The sequence below is a fragment of the Barbus barbus genome (assembly GCF_936440315.1).
Source record: "Barbus barbus genome assembly, chromosome: 15".
Lineage (NCBI taxonomy): Eukaryota > Metazoa > Chordata > Actinopteri > Cypriniformes > Cyprinidae > Barbus > Barbus barbus.
Genome location: NC_136743.1, coordinates 2,034,810 through 2,062,150, shown reverse-complemented (window position 1 = coordinate 2,062,150; position 27,341 = coordinate 2,034,810). Strand labels below are relative to the sequence as shown.

The following is a 27,341-nucleotide window of genomic DNA, read 5'->3' as shown; positions in this document are numbered from 1 at the left end:
TTGTGAATAAAATACCAGTCTATGAGATTTTCAAATGACTGCATTCTGTTTGTAATTTACATTTTTACAACATTGGTTTTAAAACACACACACACACACACACACACACACACACACACACACACACACACACACACACACACTATTCTATAAAATTACATTAAATGGGGACTTTTATTTTGCAAAACTAAGAGATCAAAAACCACAATCTGACTTTGATATAATGATCACAAGTTATTTAAATAAAAATTCATAACAAATCTATAATATTTATAAATATTTTTCTACGTTCTATTGTAAATAAAATATAAGACAGAAAATAATGCTGCTGAAGTAGCATCACAAATTAAATAAATAAGAGAGAAAAATAAAATATTTCTGGTAACCAATCAAGTGTATCAGCGCAAATTAAATTAAACAAACAAATAAATAAATAAAAGATTTCAAGTAACCAATTAACAGTAGCATCGCAAAAGAAAGAAAAAAAGAATGATTTCAGGTAACTAATCAGGGGATATCCGGGTTTACATTTCTAATTTCCATGTTACAACAATAGCAAACAAAAACACCTGAATGCATCGAGCAGCCTATTATAAAAAGATCTCTGTAAACAATGCAGATATAATCAAAACTGTACCTTCAGCAAGGGCCGTCCTGTCTCAGAGTATGAAACTACAGCATTGGCATCCAACTGAGTGCCAGAAAGACTTTCACTTGAGAAAAACATTAGCTTAACTGATGCACGGACAAATTCACTTCAACACTGCACCTACCCATGAGGGTCTGACCTGCGCCGCACGGTGAAAGATACACTAAAATACCCTTCCGACGGGTAACACTGACTCACTGAAACACACTGAGCACAATCCAGCGTGTGTTTGCTCTGGGGTGTGGTGGTCTTCGGTCAGGAAGTGATGCTTGTGTGTTCATATTTACAGACAGCCGAGCCTAATTTTACCGCATGTGCTTTAAGAAGTGTTTACAGCTGTATGTGGCTTCTGATAGTATTCAAATACTAGCACATGATATGACTGATATTTCCATTTGCAAACATTTCAGTTCTGTGTTAGTTATATGGATCTGTACAAAGATGACTGAACAATCAAAGATAAAGCTGGAAACTTTTAGCTGGCAAACCTAAATAGTTTCCATGTTCTCTTTCCTTCGTATAAAATCACTTTCCATGCGTCACAGAGTGATAGGACAATGGAGAATGATGGTGATGGAGAATACACTGCAGTCAATTCTATAAATCTGACTATTTCTTACTAAGATTGTGAAACTGTGCACAGCATGCAACGCTAACATTTCAAAACAGGGTTATTATAGTTAACAAAAAAGAAAAGTTTCATGAAATAAAATAAACTTTAATTTACTTTAAAATTTATTTCAGCAAGTTGCAAAGATTCTCATTTACGTAGTTTAAATAAGCGTGCTAAAAAATAAAACTGACATTAGAATCAATTTTTAAAAAACTACACATGAAAACACACACAAACTAATGAAAACGACAAAAAAAGACTAACATTTCAAAAATAAAATGAAAACAGAAAATATAAGCCAAAATAAAACCAAATACAAACTATAACTAAAATAACACTGTGTCAAACAAAAGCATGCAACTGATGCTCCAGAAGGAAAAACCATGCATAAAGAGCCGGGGCGTGAAAACCTCTTGAACAGAATGAAGATGTGTATATTTTTCTTGTTTTGGCTAAACATCATATTTTTTCATTTAGTACTGCCCTTCAGAAGCTACAGAAGATACTTACATGTTTTCCAGAAGACAAATTAAGTTAAATTCACCCTGATCTTCAAATTCAAAAGGTTTTCACCCCCTGGCTCTTTATGCATGGTTTTTCCTTCTGGAGCATCAGTGAGCGTTTGAACCTTCTGTAATAGTTGTAATAGTCCCTCAGTTGTCCTCAGTGTGAAAAGATGAATCTCAAAATCAAACAGTAATTGTTGGAAAGGGTTCAAATACACAAAAATGCTGGAAAACCAAAGAATTTGTGGGACCTGAAGGATATTTCTGAAGAACAGCAGGCAGTTTAACTGTTCAGGACAAACAAGGGACTCATGAACAACTATCACTAAACAAAAAACACAGCTTTGGATCGTTCAGGTAACAACACAGTATTAAGAATCAAGGGGATGTAAACTTTTGAACGGGGTCATTTTTATAAATTCAACTATTATTTTCTCTTGTGGACTACATGTAAACATCTTTTATGTGAAATATCTTATTCAGGTCAGTACTAAATAAACAATAACATGCATTTTGTATGCTCCCTCTTATTTTGGTAAAATAATTAACATTTTGCAGATTCTGAGAGGGGGGTGTAAAGTTTTGACTTCAACTGTATATCTATTTTTTATTACATTTTTAAATTATTTTTATATATATTTTTTTTATCAAATCATGATTCATGAAAGAGACCTTGTTTGATTTCACTTTCAGTTCAGATCAGTTCATTCATTACACAAAAAGCATTCTGTGGCGGCGCTGAACTGAAAGTCTCACCACAGCTTCATCATCATAATTGAACGCTTTGCTTTCAGCTATTCAAACCTGCACTTTTATGCTGCACGGATCAATGGTTCTGGTGAGTTCAACCTCGACCAATACTACAGCAAAAAGCAAAAGATCTGCTCTTACCTGGGAGAAATCTCCGTTCCGCACAAAGTCATGAAAGTCTATGTCAGGCAGGTCCAGAGTCACCGAGGACGGGTTTGGCTGGAGCTGCCTGAGAAATCAGAGGAGAGAGATCAGGAACAATCACACAGAGAGCAGAATGTCTTCAAATACTACTAGAATACAGATCAATTCTGAATACTTTAAGGGTGTAACGATACAAGTTATCATACTGAAAACTTTCTGTACAGGTCTGCAACTTAATTCAAAACTCCAAGTTTTATATATTTCTTCATTTTAATGGATCAATAATGATTCTTAAATCCCAATATCGATCTTTTAGTCGATGCTGTTTCAGTTGATGAGTGAATAAAACTTCACTAGACATTAAAATGGAAATAAACCTATGTCTTTTTGTGTATGTTATCCTTGGCAGTTTTTGAAATGTTGTTTTGATAATGTATATGGAGCTTTCTTGTACAATTGTATAAAACTAGTCTAATAAAGCAAACAAACCTCCCGTCCAATAATCGCAATAAGTTTTGTTACTTTCGATAAGAAACAAAGTGTCATCTTTTGTCCATTTTATCAGGAAATTCAAACAATAAATGCTGTTTTGTGTTGATTATTATTTCTAATAATAAATAGCAATTGAATTTTATAGTTTGTGTTAATTGCTGTTAATTGGAACATGTGATATAATGTTCAAGTAATAGGGTTTCCTATATGGTTACAGCATTAGCTGAGATAGATGATTTTTCCTAAGAAAATTATGATTATAATTGAATTTATTTAAAAGACAGAGACACAATGTGATCAGTAAACCACTGTTTAATTCAAAAGAAAAAAATAAGCAATTTTGTGTGTAGTTTTTTCCCCCTTCTGTACTGAAAATGTACCAAATCGTAATTTGAAACCCAAGGAACCGTCATTTTTTGTAACATTTGACCGCTTGAATATTTCAAATCAGATCTGATACATGTTACAGAATCATCAGCTTTGTATTTTTAAATACATAATGGATAAGTATAATCAACTAACTCATGATAAAGTGCATCTATGTCACATATTCAAAACATCAGCAAGCACCACTATATATCATAACTGAATTGCAGTAAAGACATTAGAGAATATAAAAATTCACCTAAATTCATCTATTTTCTTAATGCATATTATTGTGAACAATTAATCAATGTATAGCTTTGAATTTAAATATTTTGTATCTTGTAATGTTTAATCAAATCATCATAACTGGATTTGCCAGTGAAAACGTCAGGATGTTCGTTTTGCATGCAGTCCGCGAGGAATAAAAACACTGTGTTGACTATTTACTGTCAATACATTATTACTGCTGTATATAATGAACAATTCATTATATGTCAAATGCATGCTTTTTGTTTTTGCTCGTGGAGAGGAAAAGACACAGTGCGACTCACCTCCCAGCTTGCATAGGATAGTGCTGGTTATATTGAGTTTGCTGTGGGTACGTCCATGAGTTTGACGGATACAGCTGACTCTGGGGAAACAGGAAACAAACAGCACATTTGACACAGGAAGTGGCCCTTTGGAACCACTGTTTAGCAGAGATATTACCCATCAACCCAAATATTTACTGGCAGTGCTGATGATCTAGTGACTCATCTTGACACGGTAAGACCCGACACAAACCGCGCATGTACAGAGTGAAGGCCAACAGTTAAACCACCATAAACCAGGTGACGTGAGACTACTGTTTCTAGAGAGATGATTACCATTGGCTACCAAAGCACTTCAGATCTGTCCCATTCTGGACAAGGTTCAAGACCAACTAGAGCAATAATGATGAAGAAGACAGTTCAAAACTGCAGATTTAATCAGATTAAGAAAATCTGTTATCAAGAGTATAACACTAGAACACACACACACACACACACACACACACGAGTTCAATCTGCTATCAAATCTGAGCCTGACCTGAATTCAGAAATGACTCATGTCTAGTTTCAAGTTTGCATTGGGTTCCAGTTTGTAATTTAATTGGAAAATTATATAAAACATATACTAACAGAAAAGCCTGTTTTTAGGACCATTAAGATTTTTTCCATGAATTATTCTGCAAAATTTAGGCTCATAAAAAAATGTATTAATTTATTTCATGTTTTACTAATTTTACACTGATTTTACAATTAAAGTTAATTGGAAATTATATAAAAAATATATAAAAACGGAAACATCTATATTTAGGACCATTAAGATTTTTTGCATTGTGATATTTTCATGATAAATTTTCCACAAAATTTGGGTTCAAGTTTGTAATTCATGAAATATATTCAGAATCTCTCTCTCTCTCTCTATATTTATATATTATTTATTTTCACTTTAATTTCAACTAATTTTGTACTGAGCATTTGTGATTCCTAGGTGGATTACAAAAACTGTCTAAAAAATGATATTTCACAAGAAATTAAACTTAACAGCAAAATTAAACAAAATATATAAAAACAAGCAATTGTTTTCCCCAAAATCACATTACTTTAAAAACAACAAAAATCACATTATTTAACAATTTTCTTTTAAAAGTACAATTATCATTAAACATTATTGTAGTTAAATCACACGGGGGGGAAAACATCGTATCATTATACATTAAAAAAAAGGCCAAATTCTTTCTTTTTTTTCCCCATATGTTCTACTCACTCAAGAGAAACAGAGCAATCTGGTTTGGTCTTAACATTTGAGTCTCAGGTTCAGGATTGAAGTTCAAATATACAGACATTTAGCCTGAGACTCTTTGTATTGAGGTAACCTTAACATTTACATTAAAGTGTGTCTTAATGCATTTTAAGGTGCAGTATGTACCTCCATGGAACTTGTGAGAGGAGGACTGGGAGCGCTGAACTTTGGGCTCCCCAGCTGAGGGCCCTCAGGGTGCAGATAGTCCTCCGTGTCCATGACAACAGACGTGGCAAGAGTGGGCATCAGGCTCCGAGCAGAAACACGGTCATGTGTCAAAGCCCTGTCATTCTCCAGCCATCTCTGAGAGAGAGAGAGAAGTCAGCATGATAATCATCACAAATAATCTATTGGTTACAGTGTTTATAATTCAGACTCATGAGTCCTGCTGGAAAGTTTTCTTGTACTGATGATAAAGCAGAATGTATGATCATATGATTTCTATAAGCAGCCACAACTAATTACCTGAACCTTCCAGGTTTATTTGACCTATTACTGAATGACTGTGATAACTAGCAAGATAAAGTGAACAGATAAAGATAAATGCATGCATATGTATTGAAATGTTTTGTTCTATTCTGCATTTTTATTTATTAAATGCATAAGTTTCCATTAATACATTGTTATCTTACCAGATGATCTGAATGAAAAAACGGCCCTCTTTGTGGCTTTTATATATTATATATACGAAATAAAGCAGTTTATTTCAGACAAATAGAATGCGAGACAGGCATATTACAGACAAACAGAACTAATGGGTTAATATAGACTATATTAAATATATGATACAGGCCTTATCTATGTGACAGTTTGAGAGAAATTACACTGTAAGTGTGTGTGTCAATTTTATTCTGAACTCTATAATACAAACTGTCACTAATTCAATCTTAATAAATAGATCATATCAAACTAAAAACGTTTAACTATAAATCAGAGTATGATTAAAATAATCTGACTGAGCGTTTGTCAACCTGAAAACCATCAACCAAACAGCCCTAACCCCTCAAACACATCCCTTTGATATGATTACCAGCTCATATTGATTATTATAGATTAACATAATTGATTTATTAACGAATTTATCAACTGTCTGCGTGTTTTTCTGACTGACTCAATAGAGCGCTATTGTTTGATTCGTGCTAACATGCTAACCTGACAGAAAACTCACTCACCGCGCGTTAATTAAACCCCCCTGTCCTCGAAACCCCTCCACGAGCACTAACGACCACTCAATCTGGGTTTTTCTTGACCGGTAAACGCGGATTGAAGGGGTTAATCCATATTTTTCTACCCCTGTACGGTTGTTTACCTACTTCCTGGTCGACGTCGCCATCTTGATCTCAAAGACGGAGGACGCTTCCGCTGACGTCATCGCGGAGAGAAAACGGGACGCTTGTTGGTGAATAAAAAAGAAAATAATAACTCATTCGGTTTACTATTCCCCCCTGTTTAGAAATATAGATGTGTAATAAATAAATAAATATAGACAGGACTATATGAAGAGTTCATTTGCAAAAACAGATAACTCCGTTTTTAACAATTCTCAGAAATCATGTTTTAATCTCAATCAAACTGCAGTTGGGTTATTTTGACTAGGTTAAAAAAAACAATATATATATGAATATATATATTATTAGTGTATTTTATGCCTTTATTGTAAAGACATTTTGCAGTCTAAACAAGTAGGCTCTAAAAACTTTAAATTTTATTAATATCACGGGGGAAAACACACACACACACACACACACACACACTCACACACACACACACACACACACACACACACACACACACACACACACACACACACACACACACACACACACACACACTCACACACACACACACACACACACACACATACACACACACACACATATATTATATATAGGCATACACACACGGCATGTATTAAAATGTACATATATCGCATTTACATTTTGTATAATTAAAATAATAATAATAAAATTACAATAATTATTTCAATAATATAATACTTGATATTTGTGGACAAGTGGACTGTAAAATCATAATTAATTTTATTTAATTAATTAATTAAAAATAAATTTGATTTATTTGTAATATCTATTTATTTATTTTAATTTGTTTGTTTATTTTTTTATTTGATGACAGTGGTGGCTAAGACCAATTTATCATATTGCTGTAACCAAAAACTAGTAAATATGATATTTTGTAAACTGTTCTTAGCATGATAAATGTCTGTAAAGTGTGTTTGATCACTGCGCCAGCATGTGGAGGTTTATTGATGGGACTCTTTCTTTAAACTAATGGGCGGTAATAGTTCAGAGTCCATGGACTTTGAAAGGTTTGCCCTGATTTCATGTTGATTCCATCATCATCATCAGTTCTGAGTGAACGCCACGACACACAGCAACACAGAGCAACTGCACACTTCAACATCAGGGAAATCAAGGCACAGGATGCGTTATTACACTTCCTAGATATTTATTTAATAGCTATTTATTGTTTTTTATATATGTTGCTTGTGTATTTTTGCTAGAGTAGTTAAATAGCGCTCAGCTGATTTCATATTCGTGGATTATTCCTGATTTCTCAAATGGATTTTCCTCCAGAGATCAGTGTTTTTATTCTGTCTCTGACAGCACCTTTTATTCTCTACACAATCAACCATGTGTCCTTCTTACAAGAGTAAGTTCACCTCTTATGCCATTATTTTACAATCATGCATGTTAAAGAGCATTTCATTGACATTAAACAATGCAAAATAGATTTCATTTTACACGGCCGTTTTATGTTTAGAAGTGTGACTTTTCAAATGTTTTTATGAGGTTTTAATGACCTGATTTGTCCAAGAGAGGGCAACCATCCTCTACTTTATTTCATCAAGTCATCCTGATGTGATCTGATCAATGAGCTCACATTGCTTCATAGATTTCACTGCTGAATCTCATGAAAGCTGTCAAGATATATATAATATTAATATTATTGTTTATTGGTATATATTAACATATTATGTAAATATTTTATATTTAAATAGCAAATATATTCTATTTATTTAAACATATGAAAAGTTTATTTGCAAAAACAGATACCGCTGTTTTTTTAATTTTCAAAAATCATGTTTTTTATTTTGTTATCATGTTTTTATTGTGTTAGTTAGCAGTTTTTTAACCTAGTCAAACTGCAGTTTGATTGAGATTAATTGTAATGCACAATGAAAAAACATGATTTCTGAGAATTGTTCAAAATTAAGAATTTTGCAAATTAACTCTTCATATATACATCATGTTTTTACTATTTTTTTTATGCTGATTTGAATTTAAAAAAATGTATTGCAGCATTTTTTTACTGTAATTCAGTAAAACTGATTGTATTATAGTCATAAGAATTAAATGAAAATGAACTGACAATAATGAGAATTACATATTGTTCTTAAATTGACTTAATTTTTATTATGCAAATGATAACTTTTTTAAGAAATGTGCCTCTACAGCCTTATTCTTAATTAATGCAGAAAAAGATATATTTCAATTGAAAATTATTTACACATCATGCAAATAATTGATATTTAAATATTAAATATATTATAGTTATTAAATACTTTTAGATGTATTATATTAAATATGTTGTATTTTTAATTAATGCTTATCTTAATAAAAAAATGTATTGCAACATTTTTTGTGTAATTATAAAATTATTATTACATATGACTATTTTACAGTCAAAAATCAACTTTGACAATAATGAGAATTAAATATGGTCCTAAAATTGGCTTTATTTTCTTTATGAAAATGATAACGTCTAATTTTTCACTTGTTTTGGGCATGAAATATGACCCGGATACGTTTTCATGAGGTTTAGTTTATAATTGATTATGTAAGATAAAAACAAGGCCCTGATAATCTCATTTACACAGCAGAACTATAGCTTTATTTTTCATTAATGCAAAAAAAGGTGTATTATTTAAATTGTAAATTATTTTCAAAGCATGCAAATATATTATATTTATATATTAAATACATATGTATTAAATATTTTCATATTATGTTAAATAGTTTATACTGGTTTTAATTAAAAAAAATGTATTGCAGCATTTTTAATATAATGCAGTAAAATCGACTGCATTAGAGTCATAAGAATTTAATGTAAATTAAATTTTACATTAATGAGAATTAAATATAGACTTTCTTTTCTTTATGCAAGTTATAACTCATTCATTCATTCATTAATGACTTTTCCCAGTTGTTTTGCAGGTGAAGTATGATTTGGATAAGTTTTTGTGAGATTCAGTCTGTTATTGATCATGCAATGAGCCTCTGATAATCTCATTTCCATGCTTGGACTACAGCCTTACTCTGCACTATGAATGAAATGGCATATACTCAAACTGATGTTTCAAATGACGTGTTTTCTCGTTCAGTCCACAGGTTATACTGGCAACAGGCATTGCGGTCCTTACAACGATATTCCTCCTGGCAAACCTCAGCGTCAAGAGTAAAAAATCCACCGACCCTCTCTTCTACGGTAAGACTAATATTGACAGATGAAGACGCAATGCAACAATACAAAAATACACTAAACTACCCGATATGAAAGAAAAATCACAAATGAGATCTCTTTAATATCTTAATTATATTCTCCAGACACACCTGGGAAAATGCTGTAAAAATTATTTTTTAAATTTGTAAATAAAAGAAAGGTTTTTCAGTGTTTCTGCTTAAAAATGGTAATTTCTTTGTAATTGTTTGTGAAATTTACTGAGTGAAAACTTAATTTTTTTTTCCAACAAACAATTTTCACTCAGAAATTCACAAATAATTACAAGTTAGAAAGAAACTGCACATAAGACATTGAATTAAACGTGACATTTTGACGTAGAAAGACTTTTCTTGTGAACTTCAATCATCTTTTATTTGCAATTTAGAAAAAAATATTTTACAGTGCAGCAACTAGATTAAATGTATAGCAAACTGACATTTTTTGACATGTATAGCTCAATTCTGCTCATGCATTTCTTGAGGAAAAGATCTCATCAGCATCTCAAAACATGCTCAGATTTGTCAAGATACCAAAGTCTGCCATTCAACTATTACTCAAGCTTTTTAGGAGACAATTTGGAGACAAAGTTTGAACTTGAATTCTGAGAGCTTTTGGATCCTCAGAGCAATACATTTTCATGTTGGCCGCGTCGCTGTTATTGACGGCTCTTGAGTCGGTGGACAGCCACTAAATCAGCCCGCTGTGATCAATCCATGTGTGATCTCAGCTCCTCTAAAGTTTCTCCAGCCTCTATCTGTCCGGTTGCCAGCGCTAATTCATGCTTGAATCCAAAAGCGAGGCGACTTTTCCACTTGGGAATGAGGAAACTCTGGTCTGAGGGCCGCATGATCGAAATCCACCTTCACCTGGACAACCGCGAGCCATCATTAACTCGCTGTTTGGGAGAGAAATCAATAGCTGGCGAGGAAAAGAAAGGGAAAGCCAGACAGAGACTAAGAGATGGAGAGGAGAGAGGGGCTGTTTGGGTTTGATGGTGAGAGAGAGAGAGAGAGAGATGAACGAGAGAGGAATGAGAGATGTGCTGATGTTTCCAATCTGTGTGTGTTTCAGTGTTTGCCGTGTTTTCCTTCACCTCTGTTGTCAGCGTCACCAATGCTCTGCAGCACCATGGATTTATCAAGGGCTTTATGGACTTTTATATAAGCAAGGTTAGATCTCTCTCACACACACACACACACACACACACACACACACACACACACTGAAGTGAATGCCTGTTCAATTCCTGAACTGCAGAAAATTATTTTCTTCTTCAGTATTTTTGTCTTGTTTTCCATTGCAAACATCTGCACAAGATATATTTAATTTTACTTCAAGATACATTTACTTAAAAGGTAAAATGACAAGATGTTTCCTGAAAAATGTAGCAAAAAAAAAAAAATGTATAGTTATTATTATTATTATTATCGTCATCATCATCATAAATATAATAATATAATAAGTGAGTTTATGCTTAAAACAAGAAAAAATATCTGCAAGTGCAGTAAGATTTTTTTTTATTATAAATAGAATAATAAAAATAATTACTGTATAGTTTACTGGATCTAAATAGCTACTGTATCTTGATTTAAGAAAGTTTAGATATTCTTACTGGAAAACAAGACAAAAATACTAAGCAAGAAAATCAGTTTTGCAGTGTAAATCATGACGCAGAATTGCAGTTTAAGATGGAATTGGTAACAAAAAAATGGAATAACTGCTGTAAATAATAATGCAATTGATTTTTCCATTTCAATTCATTCAAATTACACATTTACATGTTGTCATAATAACATTCATCGTCTCTAACATTTCCCAAAATGCCCTATTTTACTTCACATTCTTAAAAATGGAGCCAGACAACATGAAACATTGTAATTACACGGAGAAACAGGACTAATATGACTAATATTAATCCGATGATGCTGAGTTTAAAAATATCAGTAGAAAATGTCCATCATGTACATTTTTTTTCCACAAAATAAGAATTAATATTTTTTAAATATATAGATATAATTAGAAAAATCTTAATTCTTATTTTGTTATTTTGTAATTCTTAGTTTCTCTTATCAGCTTTATTGCACTTGGCAAAATAACAAAAGCAGTCAAATGTCAAAAGTTCCAAGTTTTAATGACAGAAAGAAGTATTCAAAATATACCATTTAACTTAAAAATCTGCAAAGGAGTGGGAAAATATATTCAAATACTTCCTTTAATGCACTTTATACTTTACAAATAAGCTTTTTTCACTAGATCTGTGATTTTCTGTGGCTGTTTGGATGCAGTGAAACACTCAGATGCAGAAAACATCAGGCTCATGTTTGCCTGGCCATAATTCTGACCTTGAAATCAGGATTAGAAATAAATGTCAAATGTCATTCATGTGAAAATGGGCTGAGAATTAAACAGACAGTTTCAGCTCTAATGAAGGCCACACACACACACACACACACACACACACACACGCACACACACACGCACACACACACACGCACACACACACACACACACACGCACACACACACACACACACACACACACACTGAAGTGATGCTCTGTGTTGAAGGGGGAGCCGTACCTGAACACAGCCCATGGCATCATGATGAGCTACTGGGACGGAGTCCTTCACTACGGTCTGCTCCTCATCATGGTCCACCACATGACTGCAGGGTAAAACCATTCTCATTATAACTACATAAACACACAGCAACACAACAATGATTGTCAAAATTTTCAAAAGCCATTCAAAAGTTTGGGATCAGTAAGATTTTCAATGTTTCTCATCTGCTCATTTATTTGATCAAAAATATAGACAAAAACAGAAATATTATACCAGTTGAATTTCCAGCATCATTACGTCAGTCTTCAGTGACACATGATCCTTCAGAAATCATATTTATTATCAATGTTGGAAACAGTTTTGGAACCTGTGATATTTTTTCAGGATTGTTTGATGAATAATAAGTTAAAAAGAATTGCATTTATTCAAAATAGAAATCTTTTCAAACAATATACACTGTTCTTTTGCTGTCCTTTTGAACGTTTGGTAACACTTTATTTTAAGGTGTCTTTGTTACACGTTACATGTTCTTACTGTTATAATAACAATTAATTATGCATAATTACATGCAAGTAACCATAACCAACCCCTAATCTTAACCTTAACCATATAGTAAGTACATGTAGTTAATTAATATTACTCAGTACTTAAATGTATAATTACACTGCAACAAGGACACCTTAAAATAAAGTGTAACCGAACTTTTTATTCATCAAAGAATCCTGAAAAAAAGTATCACAGGTTCCAATTTTTTTTGTTTTACTGTTTCCAACATTGATAAAAAATAATTTCTGAAGGATTATATGACACTATATTTTCAAATATTTAACACTTACTTATGTTACACAATACTTAAATAAGTATAAAATATTATACACAAATATTATACACAGATTATATATTTGATCACTTAAATGATCAAATATTATACTATATTTAAAATGACCAATTTGCAAATATTAGTTGTTTTCCTGTCTCTCTCTCTATGTATATATAGAAAACTAGTTTTTATTAAATATTTATCACTTATTTTACACAATATTTAAAATAATAGATTTAAAACAGTAAATAATCAAATCTCAAACAAATGTAATATTGGCTGATTATTCGACCTGGTCATTATATTGGTCTGTGATTTTTACAGATGACCTGTTGCTCAGTAATGCATGTAAATATGCACATTTATGTTAAAAGCGATAGTGTTTGAGATGTTGTGTTGTTGGTTTCTCTTTATGCAGAAAGCCGTTTCGCAGTTTGGCTCTCGTATGGGCCGGATCAATGATCGCCAGTCAGATCGTCTTAATCACAGGCATTGCAGTAGGTAAGAAACTCAACTTTTCCAAACTAAAATCACAAACCAAATTGCAACATGTTTCTGCTAAAAGTGTGTGACGCTTAATAACAAATGTGGACGCATCTGTAATCTCTGAGGTCAAACTCAGCTGTATATCAACGCCTTTGTTTCTGTGTTTCAGGTAAATATGGAAAAAACCTCCTCCCTGCTTTCTGGAGAAACGCCCCTTCTCTGGTTTTACCCATATGGGCGGCGACAAAGCTCTTCAACAGGCCGAGAGAGCTGTCAATCATTCCTGCTGACAAGGTGAAGCACAGTACTGATTCAATCCTATAAGATCCACTGATCAGAACTGAGAATAAACACTAAAACAGATATTTATCTTCAATTACGTGTTTTTGGCTTGTAAACATTCATTTATAAAGCCAGCCATACGTTTCAGCCATTTATGTGCCTTGAAGTGAACACACTGCCTCGTAGGTCTCTACTAATGATCAGTGTTGGGAAGGTTACTTTGGAAATGTAACAGGTTACAGATTACAAGTTACCCTATTAAAAATGTAATAATAGTACTATTTCAATTTCTTTATTAAAGTAATAGAACTGATTACATTTGATTACGTCCCTAAATTTCTAGCTTTCAACTGCGAATCATTTTCAAACAAGTAAACCCTTACGAAAATTAACCATGGTTTTACCACAAATAAAACCAAAAAACCATGGTTACTATACTTTTACTACAATTTTCATAAGGGCAGGCAGGGTTAACCTATTACTCGTCACTTTTGAAATCCTTCATCACTTGAATTAAGATTATAATTTAATGCAATTTCTAAAAGAAAAATTAGTTTAAAAAAGAAATTTGTTTGTGCTTGAAAAAATTAGTAATCATTAACATTTTCATAAGTAACTGTAATTTGCTTACACATTTTTTCTCAGTAACTGTAACAGATTACAGTTACATTTAGTCATTTGGCAGATGCTTTTATCCAAAGCGACTTACAATTGGGGACAATACAAGTTACATATATCTTGTAATTCAATTACGCAATTCTGTTACATGTAACTAGTTACTCGCCAGCACTGCTAGTTTGGAAGTACTAGTTGAGTTGACAGATGGGTTTGATGTGGTCTGTAGGTGGAGGAGGAGCAGAAGAAAACGCTGCTGTCTCGTCCCACAGACCTGCTGCTCACGCTGGGCCTCATAGGAAGCATCATCTTCACTGCGTTCAGAGGCTTTGTAAGTGTCTACACATCCATCCATGTGTCTGCTTATCCAGCCATTTATTCGCACTCACTCTTTTCCTGCTCTCTTTTTTCTTCAACAGGTTGTTCTTGAATGTTCTCTGGATTTTTGTTTTACCTACATCTTCCAGTACGAGCCTTACATGAAAGACAACGTTGGCTTTCCAAAAGTCACGGTGAGTCTGATGCACACTTGAGTACATTTAACATGCTATTTTTATGCTTTGAGATACACTATATGCTGCAGTACTGAAAGAATGAAGATTGGCAGCCAGTGACATACAGTAGAGATATCACTGAGATGGAAACATGATGGACTGATGGATCTCGTGTCTTGTAGATGCTGGTGTTCTTCTTCTATGTTTTGCCGCTCCTGACGGCGTGTGTTTATGGGCTTCAGGCCCCTGGATGCACATGGATGTTGGACTGGACTCTGGTTCTTGCAGGAGCTGTAGCTCAGGTACATGTACAGCAACCACTAAAACTATTGCCAACTCAACTATTACAAATAATTTTCGTTAATTAAAATAAATCAGAAAAATTGCATTTCATTGGCATCTAACTGAAATAAATGAACGGACTCAGTTCGTTCAAATAAAAAAATTTAATTGCGGATATCTCAGATAACCAGTGGTGTGCCTCAAGGCTCAGTCTTGGGCCCTCTTCTGTTCATTGTTTATTTACTGCCTCTAGGACAGATTTTCCGTAAATTTAATGCTTCGCAGATGAAACCCAGCTCTATGTCTTCGAAGCCTAATTCAGTATTGCCGTCTTCCTCCCTTTTGCTTTGTCTTTCTGAAATTAAATAATGGTTTACAAGCAATTTTCTCAAAGTTAATAGTGCGAAGGCTGAAATTTTATTAATAGGTACTAAATCAAAACTGCGTAATTGTGGAAGTTTTACACTTAATATCGATAATATTACACGGTCCGCATATTGCTATCTGCTAAATATTAATCGTCTTCGACCATCTCTTTCTGTTAATGGTACTGCTGTCCTCATGCATGCATTAGTTACCTCTTGAATTGACTACTGTAATTCTCTGCTCAGTGGTGTTTCACAGAAACTTATTCATAAACTTCAGATGGTTCAGAATTCAGCAGCTCGGATCATTACACGAACACCGTTGAATGAGCATATTACTTCAGTTTTAAGGCACCTTCATCAGCTTCCAATCAGATATCGAATTCAATTTAAGATTTTACTTTTTAGTCAAGTCAATATTATTTGTATAGCGCTTTTAACAATGCAAATTGTGTCAAAGCAGCTTTCCATCGGCTTGATATGAAGCTGGGTGGCTTTATAGCACATAACAAAATTACCATTTAAAAAAATATTTTTTTTTACACTATAGTTATATAAAATATTACACAAAATATTACCCAGTATTTAATATTAACATATATGTATTTTTTATTATATTAATTATATTAATACCATTATATTTATGAAATTAATTATAACAATATTAGAATGTTTAAATATATATATTTTTAAAAATATTTAAAAATGTCAGATTCACAAAAATATTTGAAAATGGAAAATGTTTAGATAATTTCAAAATTATATTGGTTTATTATTCAGTCTGGTTAATGTATTGATCTGTGATTTCTGCAGATGACTGAAGATAAAATGAATACTAAAATAAAAGAATATTCAAAATATTAATAAATGCTATAATAGAATGTAAATAATACTAAAATAACACTGAGAGAAACTTTACGTGGGACTTTAGTTTTGAATTATTCTTAATTGCATAGTTGTATGTAATTGTATAATTATTAGATAGAGATTCATTGTAATTTTGATGTTCTTTTTGTACTTTTTTGTTACAAATTTTAGGTTGAAAATTGGTTCAGGAGAAAATGCCATGAATCAAAGAAAATATATTAAATGAAGTTTAATGTTTTTGCAGACACAGCAATCGATAACTATTTTTGTTATGGTCAATAACTGATAAGGCAGTCCAATATAAATCGATACTGTTTTGTTTGAATAAAACTCTTTTAGAATTAAAATTTAGAATCAAAACATAATATCACTATATAACACTTTATTACACTTTACTATACCACTATATAATATTTTTTACGATATTTTTTACTATATAACACTTTTAACTGGTATGGTAATCTCTTTTTTGCCCCAAAACCTCCTAATATTAGCCTATATGAGCACTGATATCTCATCTGTGTGTGTATGTGATGTTTGCACAGATGCAGTGGACTCACCTGGGCTCGTCTGTTCACTCGCGCACACCGTTCACCTACAGGATCCCCAAAGACGAGTGGAGGCAGGTGGTCACGCTGAACCTGCTGTACGCGGCCGTGCCCGTCCTCCTCGCCGTCCGCTGCTACATGGACCAGACCTTCTTCATGAAGAGCGTTCCTCAGGAACAGGCCAGCAACGGCGAGAAGAAGAATTAAAACCATCAGCATTCACATGCAAGAACATGCATGCGTCCTCTTTACAGGACGGTGAAGCGTTTCAAAAGAGAGATTATTTGTAAAAGCATCAATATATCAGTGGCTATATCTGTATCTGCCAATATTAGTGGTTTTGAGTTCAAACGTTCAAAACGTCCAGTTAAAAATGTTATGTTAATGGAACATTCCATTGTATCACTTTGCAACATTAAGGAAATGTTACTTTTGAATGTTCTATGAACATTCTAAAACAAGTAACATTTAAAAAAACGTTAAACACTACAAAGTTCCATTAACAATGTATAAACATTTTGATAACATTGTTAAAGACCAGAAAATGTTGAACATTTTATTAACATTACTGGAAGAACGTTTGTCTATAACATTGAGAGAACCTTTTCAGAACGTTCTGAGAGCATTCCCTGTTATTATAAGCAGATACAAGTATTTGGGCCAGTTTTTTTCCAGTTCAAGCAGTTAATTATTTTTCTATACTAGGTTATAAAATATTTCAACCATAACAGTCATGCATTTTTTTTATTGTCAGTATCAGTATGATTCAAATAATATTAGACAGATGCTTGATTTGATTGATTTTATCATAAGCATGGTACTGTTTGTGAACCCAAAAAAAGGGCAAAACAGAATGGATTTGACATATTATTATTGACCATGACAAAAAATTGTTGGTTTATTGGTGTTTTGTAGCTTTGCTCATGTGTAAAGTGTGTGAAACAGTTCAAACTACTGATCTCAGCCAGGTTTATCTCTGGCCATTTGGTGAAATCTGAATAAATATGGACTCTGGACTAGTTTACATCACTCTCAGAGACGTTTGAAGGCCGTTGAAGCTCAGGGTGTGTCCTGATCGTCTGACCGTCTGTGTGTTTTGTAGTATTTTGCTGCGAAGACTATATTTAATTCACTTGAATTGTTTTTAAATTAGTAGACTCTTAACAATAAAGGTGCTTCACGATGCCATAAAAGAACCTTTTTTGTCTAAATGGTTTCATAAAGAACCTTTAACATCTGAAGACTCTTTCTGGTTCACAAAAAGTTTTTCAAGGTTCTTCAGATTATAGAAAGGTAAGAAAGAGATGCTTATTTAAAGAACCTTTGACTGAATGATTCTTTGTGGAACCAAAAATGGTTCCTCTATGGCATCGCTGTGAAGAACCTTTTGAAGCACCTTTATTTTTAAGAGTATATACGTTCCTGATTGGGTGAATCTCACAAATAAAAATTCCTCCGGGATGAGATATGGGATTGAAATAGTCATAAAAACAGTCTTTTTTATATGAAGTATAAAGCTACAAATTATGTTCTTTTGTCATATATCCAAATATGACCTGAACATGCTCTTGGCAGATTCACCCAAATGTATTACTTGATATCTTATATATCTTTTTTATGTCGTATAGTGTTTTCCCAGCACTTTTCTGCGGTACGTGTGCTCTTTGCCTGTCATGATCCCTCATATCTCTTGTCTTGTGAAATTCGTTGTTTATTATTCTTCACATTGGGCTCCAAAGGGAACGCCGGGGCACGGGTTCAGCAGGGAGAGATATTTATAGCATTGCAACACAGTGAAACAAGATTCATTTAAAGATATCTAGGCATGAACTGATCTGTCACATTTCTTCCTCGTCCAATCAAATCTCTGACCTTTGCTCTGTAGCTGATGACATCATGGGGATGATTGGCGTGTCGCTGGCCCAGTGATCTTTCACACAGATGAATGAAGCCTGTCAGTGTGTTGAATGAACTGATTACATCAGTTTTAACACTGTATCTGCAATGTTCCTGAGGATAAGAATATAAGTGAATTAAATGGTTTAGCCATTAAAAATCATGATGTCATGCTGCATTATTCAAAAGGGTGGGGATATTTGCTCTGACGATGATTTGAATTGATTCAATTGCGAAAAAAAAGGCATTTTGCTAATGTTCCCATTACGTTTCCCACTAAAACATTTATCTAAAAATATTTTTAAAAACCTTTTTTTTCTTGCTTATATGAATGTAAGCGACATGAAGCTAAAGACATTAAACTAACATTCCATTTAATAGCTTTGCAAATATGATGGGAATGTTACTTTTGAATGCTCTAACCATCTTAGAAAACTAATAAGTGCCAAAGTTAGTTGAACATCCAAACTGAAATATGTATTTTTCCAACGTTTCTAAAGAAAACAAAACTTTGAACAAACATTCTATTAACGTAGAGTTCATAACGTTGAGAGAACTTTGTGCTGGAAATTGTAGTTAGTAACATAATCTGGATTACACACATTAGGTAATGTAGTCGGACTACTTATTGTTAACTTGTTAATCATATTTGAAAGGGATAATTGTGTACTACCATATTGATAAAAAAAAAAAAAATGCAAAAAATGCATTAAACATTACATTACAGCAAGGTTTCCCAAACAATGAATAAATTATGAACCATTTGCTTCCATTCTGTGAATATGTAATCATGTAATCCATAAAAAGTAACTGTAATCTGTTTATGAACATTTTAAAGTGTAATATGATATAATTACGAGTACTTCCATTTGAGTTTGGTTCAGTTTGAGTTTAATTCAATTTGATGATTTTTGAACGATTCAGCATTATTTTCAAAAACACACTGCTTGGAAGGCGAGTTTTGTTGATTGTTAAACTAATAATAGGTAACCATTTGTATTTTCCCTGCTAAAGAAAAACAATAGAAGCCCAATAGAAACCATCACAGAAATTCCAATATTTTCTATTAAAATACCATTATAAACCATTAGCTTTTTCCAGTAAAACCATTACAAAATTCCTTTTTGTAGTGTGTTTAGGGCATTTTTCCAATTGGATTTAACATCCCACCAGTAGAATCCATTATAGTTTCCATTAGAACTGCCAGACTTGTGTCCTGTGTCCTGTGTTTTTCCTCCCTCTTCTTTCCTCATGCCCTTATTTGGTCGTCCGGTTCCTGTCCTCGTTTGGTGTCATTATTAGTTCATTTGTTTCCATCTGTGTTTGATTAATCCTCACCTGTTTCAGTTCTTCCTGGTTTGATTTCCCAGTGTCTGTTTCTGGTATTGTTTGTCTTTACCCCTGTGATGTTCATTAAAAGAATTATTCCTCATGCTCCTTGCTCCGAGAGCAGTGTGACAATAACCATTCCATTTTCTATAGTTTTTTATCGGCAGGGTTGGATGAGAAATGAACACATAAAGCACAATAACAACATTGTACAGATTTTTTCAAAACAGTAGCCTAAATAAAAGAAATATTATAGGAGTAGCCTACGTTTTACAAGAAAATACTATTTCAGTCTTTACTTGATTCAATGTTAGACATTTCCTTGTAATTATTTGTGAAATTTACATGCAGTTTCGTCACCCTTTTTAAAAAATGTTTTTGGATACATTATTAAATTTTGTGACAAAAGCATTTCTTAATTTATTATTTCTTAATCTATACCTCAAACATGTTCCTGGCGTTAATGAACTATAAATGAGTCCTGAATCAACTCGAATGAACTGGTTTTGAGGATGTAGATTTGAATGCGACTCAAACAGATGTCTCTTTATCATTTCAAGCCTAAATGATGCTGGCTAGTTTTTTCTGGAATTACAAAGTGTAACTGTTACATTTGATTTGCAAAACGGAACGCTTTGATGTGGGCAGTAACCGTGGCAACGCGAGCTGCGAGCAGATTGGTCGACTGAAGAAGCTCATTATCTTAAAGCTGATTCTGCTTTTAATGGCTGATCTTTATCGGGCTTTGAAAACACATGAAGGGCACAAACCATCTGAATAAATTAAGCGTTTATACCTCAGTTAAAAGAGATGTTTATTCAGATACAGATAACTCTGAGGACAGAAAATGTAACAAAATCAGATTTTACCATTAATTAGATAGTCTAGGCTAATTAAACAGGGCTTATGAGTTTCATTGGAGGAAGCATTATTATGGATTATAGACTCGTATTAATGATGGATTTGTCTCTGTTGTCTTCTCAAGATGTTAACTGATGGACTGGAGTGGTGATGTTTTTATCAGCTGTTTGGACTCTCATTCTGACGGCACCCATTCACTGCAGAGCATCCATTGCTGAGACACTGATGCACTGCTACATTTCTCCAAATCTGAGAAACAAACTCATCTACATCTCGGATAGTCTGAGGGTGAGGACATTTTCAGTTTTTGGTGAACTGTTCCTCTAAATATGCATGCATAAAGAAAGTTTCTGGCCTAATTCAGAAGATGAATGTGTGTCTATGTGACTGCTGAGGCCTAAAATCACACAATAAATGTAAGTGAGTCCTAATAGAGAAATAATGAGCAACACAGCATACTAAAATTAACCATGCATAAAAACAGCTGTCATGCACCGGCCTTTCAGACTACAATCAAAAATATATATCATAATCACAAAATATATCATAACATTAGCATTTTTAGAATTGATTCCCTTATGGAATTAACAAAATGCATCAAGGAAACCAGATAAATTAATTTGTACACGTTCAGTTTGAAGTATTCATCATTTCTGTTGCCGTGCATTGAAAATAGAAATGCTTAAATTCAGTTTAAACAAGAAGAGGCAGGTCACTCAAACAAAACATCAGTTTTGATCCAATCAGTTTTATTGTTGGTTTGTTTCGAGTTTAATAAAGAACAAAAACACATCAACAAATGAGAAGTGAAGCATAAAAACATCAAAGTTTGACCACAGAAAGCAGATTCTCTCACCGGACGGCCGTTTTAATAAGGGTTTAATAAAGAGATCCAAACATACGCTCGTTATTGTGTAAAACACACATTTCCATGTCACTTCTGCTAGTTATTGTACAAAACAAATACTGAATAGGGTGATTAAATGTGATCACATACTAGAATAAAAAACTGATAATAATCAGTGTTGTCATTAGAAGCAAGTAAACAATGATCGTTATGAAGGAATAAATGAGTAAAGACAATTTATTTACAGAAGAAAGCAGATCTTATAAGCTCAGAGCAAACAGAAGAGTGAGATAGTGGATTATTCGTCATTATGTTCACTAAAGAATACATGTTATAAATAAACACACAGAGCAAACAGACAATACTGAGAGGAAAAGAGAACAGATCCAGATCCACACCGAGTTATTCTGTCTAACAAACACATCTGCTCCAAAACCTAGTGCTCCCTACATAGGCAGCATCCTAACTGAGACTGAACCGCACAAGTGAGAGATTCGGAAGCACTTTTGTGTGTTAAACACCATTTGATTTCAAGACTTTGAAAACCTTGTATTTTGATCCAATTAAAACACGCACAAATAATGGATAAAATAATGCATTAATTAGAAACAACTTTTTATCCATATTTTCAACCACTAAATGAAATGTGTTTTTAACTTCGTCCCACATCTTGCATTAGATTTAACCGTGATTGTTTCAATGCATTCAGACATTGATCTCTGTATCAAAGTGATATTAAAAAATCTTAAGGAAGTTGCATCTTTAAGTTGTCTAGTTAGGAAGCTCACAAGGTTTAGGAACAGATCCTGAACTACAAAAAAAGGACTTTCTTAATCAGTATTTTTGTCTTGTTTTTCAGTACAAATATCTAAACATTCTTAAATCAAGACAATTACTTGGGAAGCAAAATTACTTAAAATATCAAGTAAAATATTATTCAAATTAAGTGAGTTTATGCTTAAAACAAATAACAATATCTGTCAGTGGTGTAAGAATTTTTTTAATTTATTAATAAAATTCAAAGGGGAAAACTTAATTTATGCGAAATTTATAATTTTAACTAAAACCTATTTTTTTCTGAACATAATTTTTTAACTGAGATTTTTTTCATTTGAGGGCAAATCAAAATTATAGTAATTTTTCAGAAAATAACATTTTATTCAAATTAAGTGAGTTTATGCTTAAATATCCACAAATTAGGGAAGAAAAGTTCAAATTTAATTCAAATGGAAAACAAGTGTATTTTTCTGACCCTACTGTCATATATTTTCTAATTTTAAGTGTAAACTCACTTAATTTTGATACCTTTTTTAAGAAAATAATCATTTTGCTTCTGAAGTTACTGTATCTTGATGCAAGAATGTTTGGAATGCGTGTACTGGAAGACAAAATAAAAATACTGAGTATGAAACTCATTTTTAAGTCTCATCTGTAGTTTAAAAAACACTTAAAACTGCATAAACAAAACACACAGAGAAACACATGCAGTTATCTCAAATATCACACACACACACACACACATACATACAGAAAGGACACAGAGACACACACTCTTAAAAATAAAGGTGCTTAAAAGGTTCTTCACAGCGATGCCATAGAAGAACCATTTTTGGTTCCACAAAGAACCATTCAGTCAAAGAACTTTTTATAATCTGAAGAACCTTCTTTCGGCATAAAAAGTATTTTGTGAAACAGAAAGGTTCTTCAGATGTTAAAGGTTCTTTATGGAACCATTTAGACAAAACAGGTTCTTCTATGGCATCGTGAAGCACCTTTATATTTAAGAATGCATGTCGATATGTTACCAAGCAACAGGCGTGTGAAATGAACTCCTACAACACGTCACATGCACCCGCGCTTCAGCAGTGAGAATAAAATCAGATCAGATCGAGACTGAGACACGAGAGCCTGCGGCCTCAAAAGCACCTGATAAAGTATGTGAACACTCACTCACACAAATGTTAGAACGCAATTTATAAAGTGTGTGTTCATGCATAAACTTTCTTCTAGGCTCCGTTCTCTCTTTCAGGTTGATGTATTGATCTTTCCGAGCAGGTTAAACTGTTGACAGGTTTGCATGAAGTGACCTGAATGGTAATAAAACTGAGATCTGAAGGAAACTATCGCCCTCTTGAGGACTCAGTGTGTCTGTGTTTGTTTCTGTTCAAACAGTCAAATCCTTCTGATTCAGATTCAAGAAAACAGAAACGATTCACCTGAATCACGCTGAACACAGAGATGATAGTTTGGTGTTCAAGCACCTGTCAATCATCTCTGTTCCAGATGCTTCATCACAGTTTATGTGAGAAGATAAATGAACTGATTCAATTACAAACTCAGTTTCAGTTCTGTTTTGCTCATATTTCACCCCAACATCAAAAAGAAATAAGAAATTACATTTTGCATAAAGCAGGGTTATTATAGGTGAACTAAAACTAACATTTCAAACTAGTAAAAAAATTTTCATTGCTTGAAATTAATTTGAAGTGAATTTGTTTTTTTACAGCTACTTGCCAAGGCAACATTTTTCATTTTAATTTAGTTTAACTTGAGGTACCAAAATAGGTCAGATTAAAATAATAATTTAACTAGGTAAATGAAAATGGAAAAATGTAAACTTATTGAAAATATTAATAAAAATAAAACATTTTAATTTTGACATTATTTTGCTATAATTAGCCATATAACAACAATAATATATTCAAATTGTAAAGTCAATTTAAAAGTATTAAGTATATTTCATGGTACCATTTATTAATGTTAAATTTATCGTTTTAATTAAAAACTTTTTTCTGGGCAGGATGATTTTTAATCCTCTACCACAGTGATTTTATTAATGTTTGGATATTTAATTTGAGAGTAAATGTGATTTAATTATTATAATGCAAAAAAGATTTTAAAAACAGGCTTCATTTAATTTATGCAAAAGTTTTTTTCTTTTCATTTTGGTCTGAAATGTGAGCTGAAAGTTGCTTTTCTTCACGGAATTCCCTCATTTCTGAACGTAAGAGGTTTCGCTACGATTCTAGTCCAACATTTCACAAGAGTTAAAGATTTGCAATATAAACCAAATTATCAGCACACACTCAAAACAAAGACAAAGTTAAGTCTCATGGGTAAAAATAATTCATTATTATGCCATTCAAAGGCTTGAAGAGCGTCTTATTCCATGAATATGAATCATTTTGGGCAGTTTGGACATTCAGCATTTCATTAAAGCATTACATCCAAAAAATCTAAAGCCGAACAAATATGAGCATGAGCTACCAGAACCTTCACCTGCTGCGTGAGCAAATTAATACCACTATTCTATGAAGATGAAGAGCGTCCGTCACCGTCCGTCTGTAGGAAATAACCAATAAAAAACATTTTCTAATGAAGATGCGAATGGAGGGTTAGTGAAACCTAAACAACACTGGTAAAAAAGAACGATTATTTCTGTCCTTTCCATCTGCTGCGTTTCCTCTGACATGGAAACCCAGGATCAGAGGTCACGATCCCTGCCCCCGTGGCTTAATCCCGACCCCTGTGCCCAGATCCGTGTCTCCGGTGTCGTCGATGCTCGCGCCGAGATCTGTGGTGTTGCCGACGGTAACGGTGAGCTCGCCGTGCTGGAGGGAAGCAAAACGGTCACATGACTACATCTAAGTATTATGTACTGTATGTACGCAGGAAAAGTAGATTGTATTATACATGCATCTTTTATTACATAGCTGAGTGATTTACATTTTTCGACAATAATGACAATAAAGCAGGTGCCACCTTAGTGTTTTTAAGTTTCCCATTCATCAAAAAGCAGATCAGTGTTTTGAGACTCACATTTAGTACAGATGATCTTGGGTCTTTCCCAGGTGCCGTTGGATCGGCAGCCGGCGGTCGGGATGTGTCTCTGGAAGAAGCCGTCGACGCACTGGTACCGAACCACTGCGTGGATGTCATAGTGTGAACGTCTGCGGCCCACTAGATAGGCGTTATCGACGGCCGGCGGAGTGCCACACATCACTGCAAACACATAGATATATCACAGATCATAAACCATCAGAGTTTGTTTAACTGAACTGATCCTTAACATGCAAAAACTTTCAAATAAACATTTAACTCACAACATAAATGTTTTTTTTCATCGGAATTTCAGCCACTATTTAACAGCATCACAATTTATTAAGCAAATTGTAATTTTGGTTAATTCTGGTTATTAAATTAAATGTACTTAATTATAATTTAATTACTTAAATAATAAATATATTTTAGTTTATATTTAAATATAAATAAAAAAATAATTTACTTTTCTAAATATAGTTTAATTAATAAATAATTCAATTTAAATATAAATTAAATAGTTTTTAAATTTATATTTGAATATTTAAAAATATGAAATTTCTATTTAATTATAAATGTATAAACAAATTATTTTGAAATACAAATTCAATACATTTTTATATTTAAATGTAAATTGATTAATATAATTTAATTTATATTTAAATATACGTTTAAAAATATAATTAAATTGATAAAGTATGAATTTATAAAGTAGCAAGGTTGAAATAACGTGCTTTAGGGTTACTGATAAATATAGGCACTTTGCAAAACTGCACCGAGATCAAAAGCTGAAATGGTAGTTGTTGTCCAAGTTGTTGCTTTTTAAAAGCGGATATGCAAAATGTGCCAATAAAAACAGCAGTTACGAGCATGATTAAAACAAAAAGGTCAAAAACTAACATCCAAAGTTCTCATGCATTTCAAATTCTGTTCTTTGACGAGCTACAATAAAGGCTTTCGGGGGTTTTTTTTCACCTGACTCTATGCTGTTCAAAGTGTTGATTTTTGCCTAATTGCATGTAAATCAAAGTAACCAAAATTTCTACAGCCTTTACAAAACACATGTCAATTTTTTTGCATGCACATTCATGACCCGAAATGTGAAAGAAATCTCAAATTTTCAATAAGAAATAGTTTAACCAGTGTTTCAAGAAAATCGAATGCAGCTCAAATTCACCTCAACACAATCGACCACAGATAAACCTTTATTTTGTTGAGCACTAATCTGAACACTTCAGGTTCCAGGAGGGAAAATATGATTTTTTTTAATGTTAGCCTTTTCAATTTAAATTAAATGAAATCCTGAAAACCAGGCACAAACGCTCCCTCTCCAGACAATGAGCCTGATTTCCATAGGCAGGAAGCCACCGGCCGTAAATCTGTCCTCTGGCATCGAGACCCA

At 33.1% G+C, this 27,341-nt stretch overlaps 3 protein-coding genes across 3 annotated transcripts in view; 1 reads left to right on the top strand and 2 right to left on the bottom strand.

The window, feature by feature from the left end:
* Positions 1-6,683, bottom strand: part of LOC306881810 (protein strawberry notch homolog 2-like) — a 41,486-nt gene extending 34,803 nt beyond the window's left edge. The window contains exons 1-4 of the mRNA XM_079436095.1: positions 6,661-6,683; positions 5,474-5,650; positions 4,072-4,151; positions 2,660-2,747 (exon numbers count right to left, since the gene is read on the bottom strand). Coding sequence (XP_079292221.1) covers positions 2,660-2,747; positions 4,072-4,151; positions 5,474-5,593 — 288 coding nt within the window. The 5' untranslated portion in view covers positions 5,594-5,650; positions 6,661-6,683. The remainder of the gene's footprint in view (positions 1-2,659; positions 2,748-4,071; positions 4,152-5,473; positions 5,651-6,660) is intronic.
* A 1,042-nt stretch (positions 6,684-7,725) lies between these two features.
* Positions 7,726-17,913, top strand: LOC306881798 (transmembrane 6 superfamily member 2-like). The gene is made up of 10 exons (XM_079436078.1): positions 7,726-8,017; positions 9,750-9,853; positions 10,940-11,037; positions 12,435-12,538; positions 13,667-13,749; positions 13,904-14,028; positions 14,861-14,962; positions 15,051-15,143; positions 15,308-15,427; positions 17,185-17,913. Exons 1-10 carry the CDS (start codon positions 7,926-7,928, stop codon positions 17,392-17,394), a joined length of 1,131 nt encoding a protein of 376 aa, XP_079292204.1. The 5' UTR covers positions 7,726-7,925; the 3' UTR covers positions 17,395-17,913.
* Positions 17,914-25,633: 7,720 nt separating this feature from the next.
* The window catches only part of LOC306880924 (neurocan core protein-like), a gene marked incomplete at both ends in the record, with an annotated part of 93,214 nt that continues 91,506 nt past the window's right edge, over positions 25,634-27,341 (bottom strand). The window contains 2 exons of the mRNA XM_079434731.1: positions 25,634-25,731; positions 25,940-26,122. Coding sequence (XP_079290857.1) covers positions 25,634-25,731; positions 25,940-26,122 — 281 coding nt within the window. The remainder of the gene's footprint in view (positions 25,732-25,939; positions 26,123-27,341) is intronic.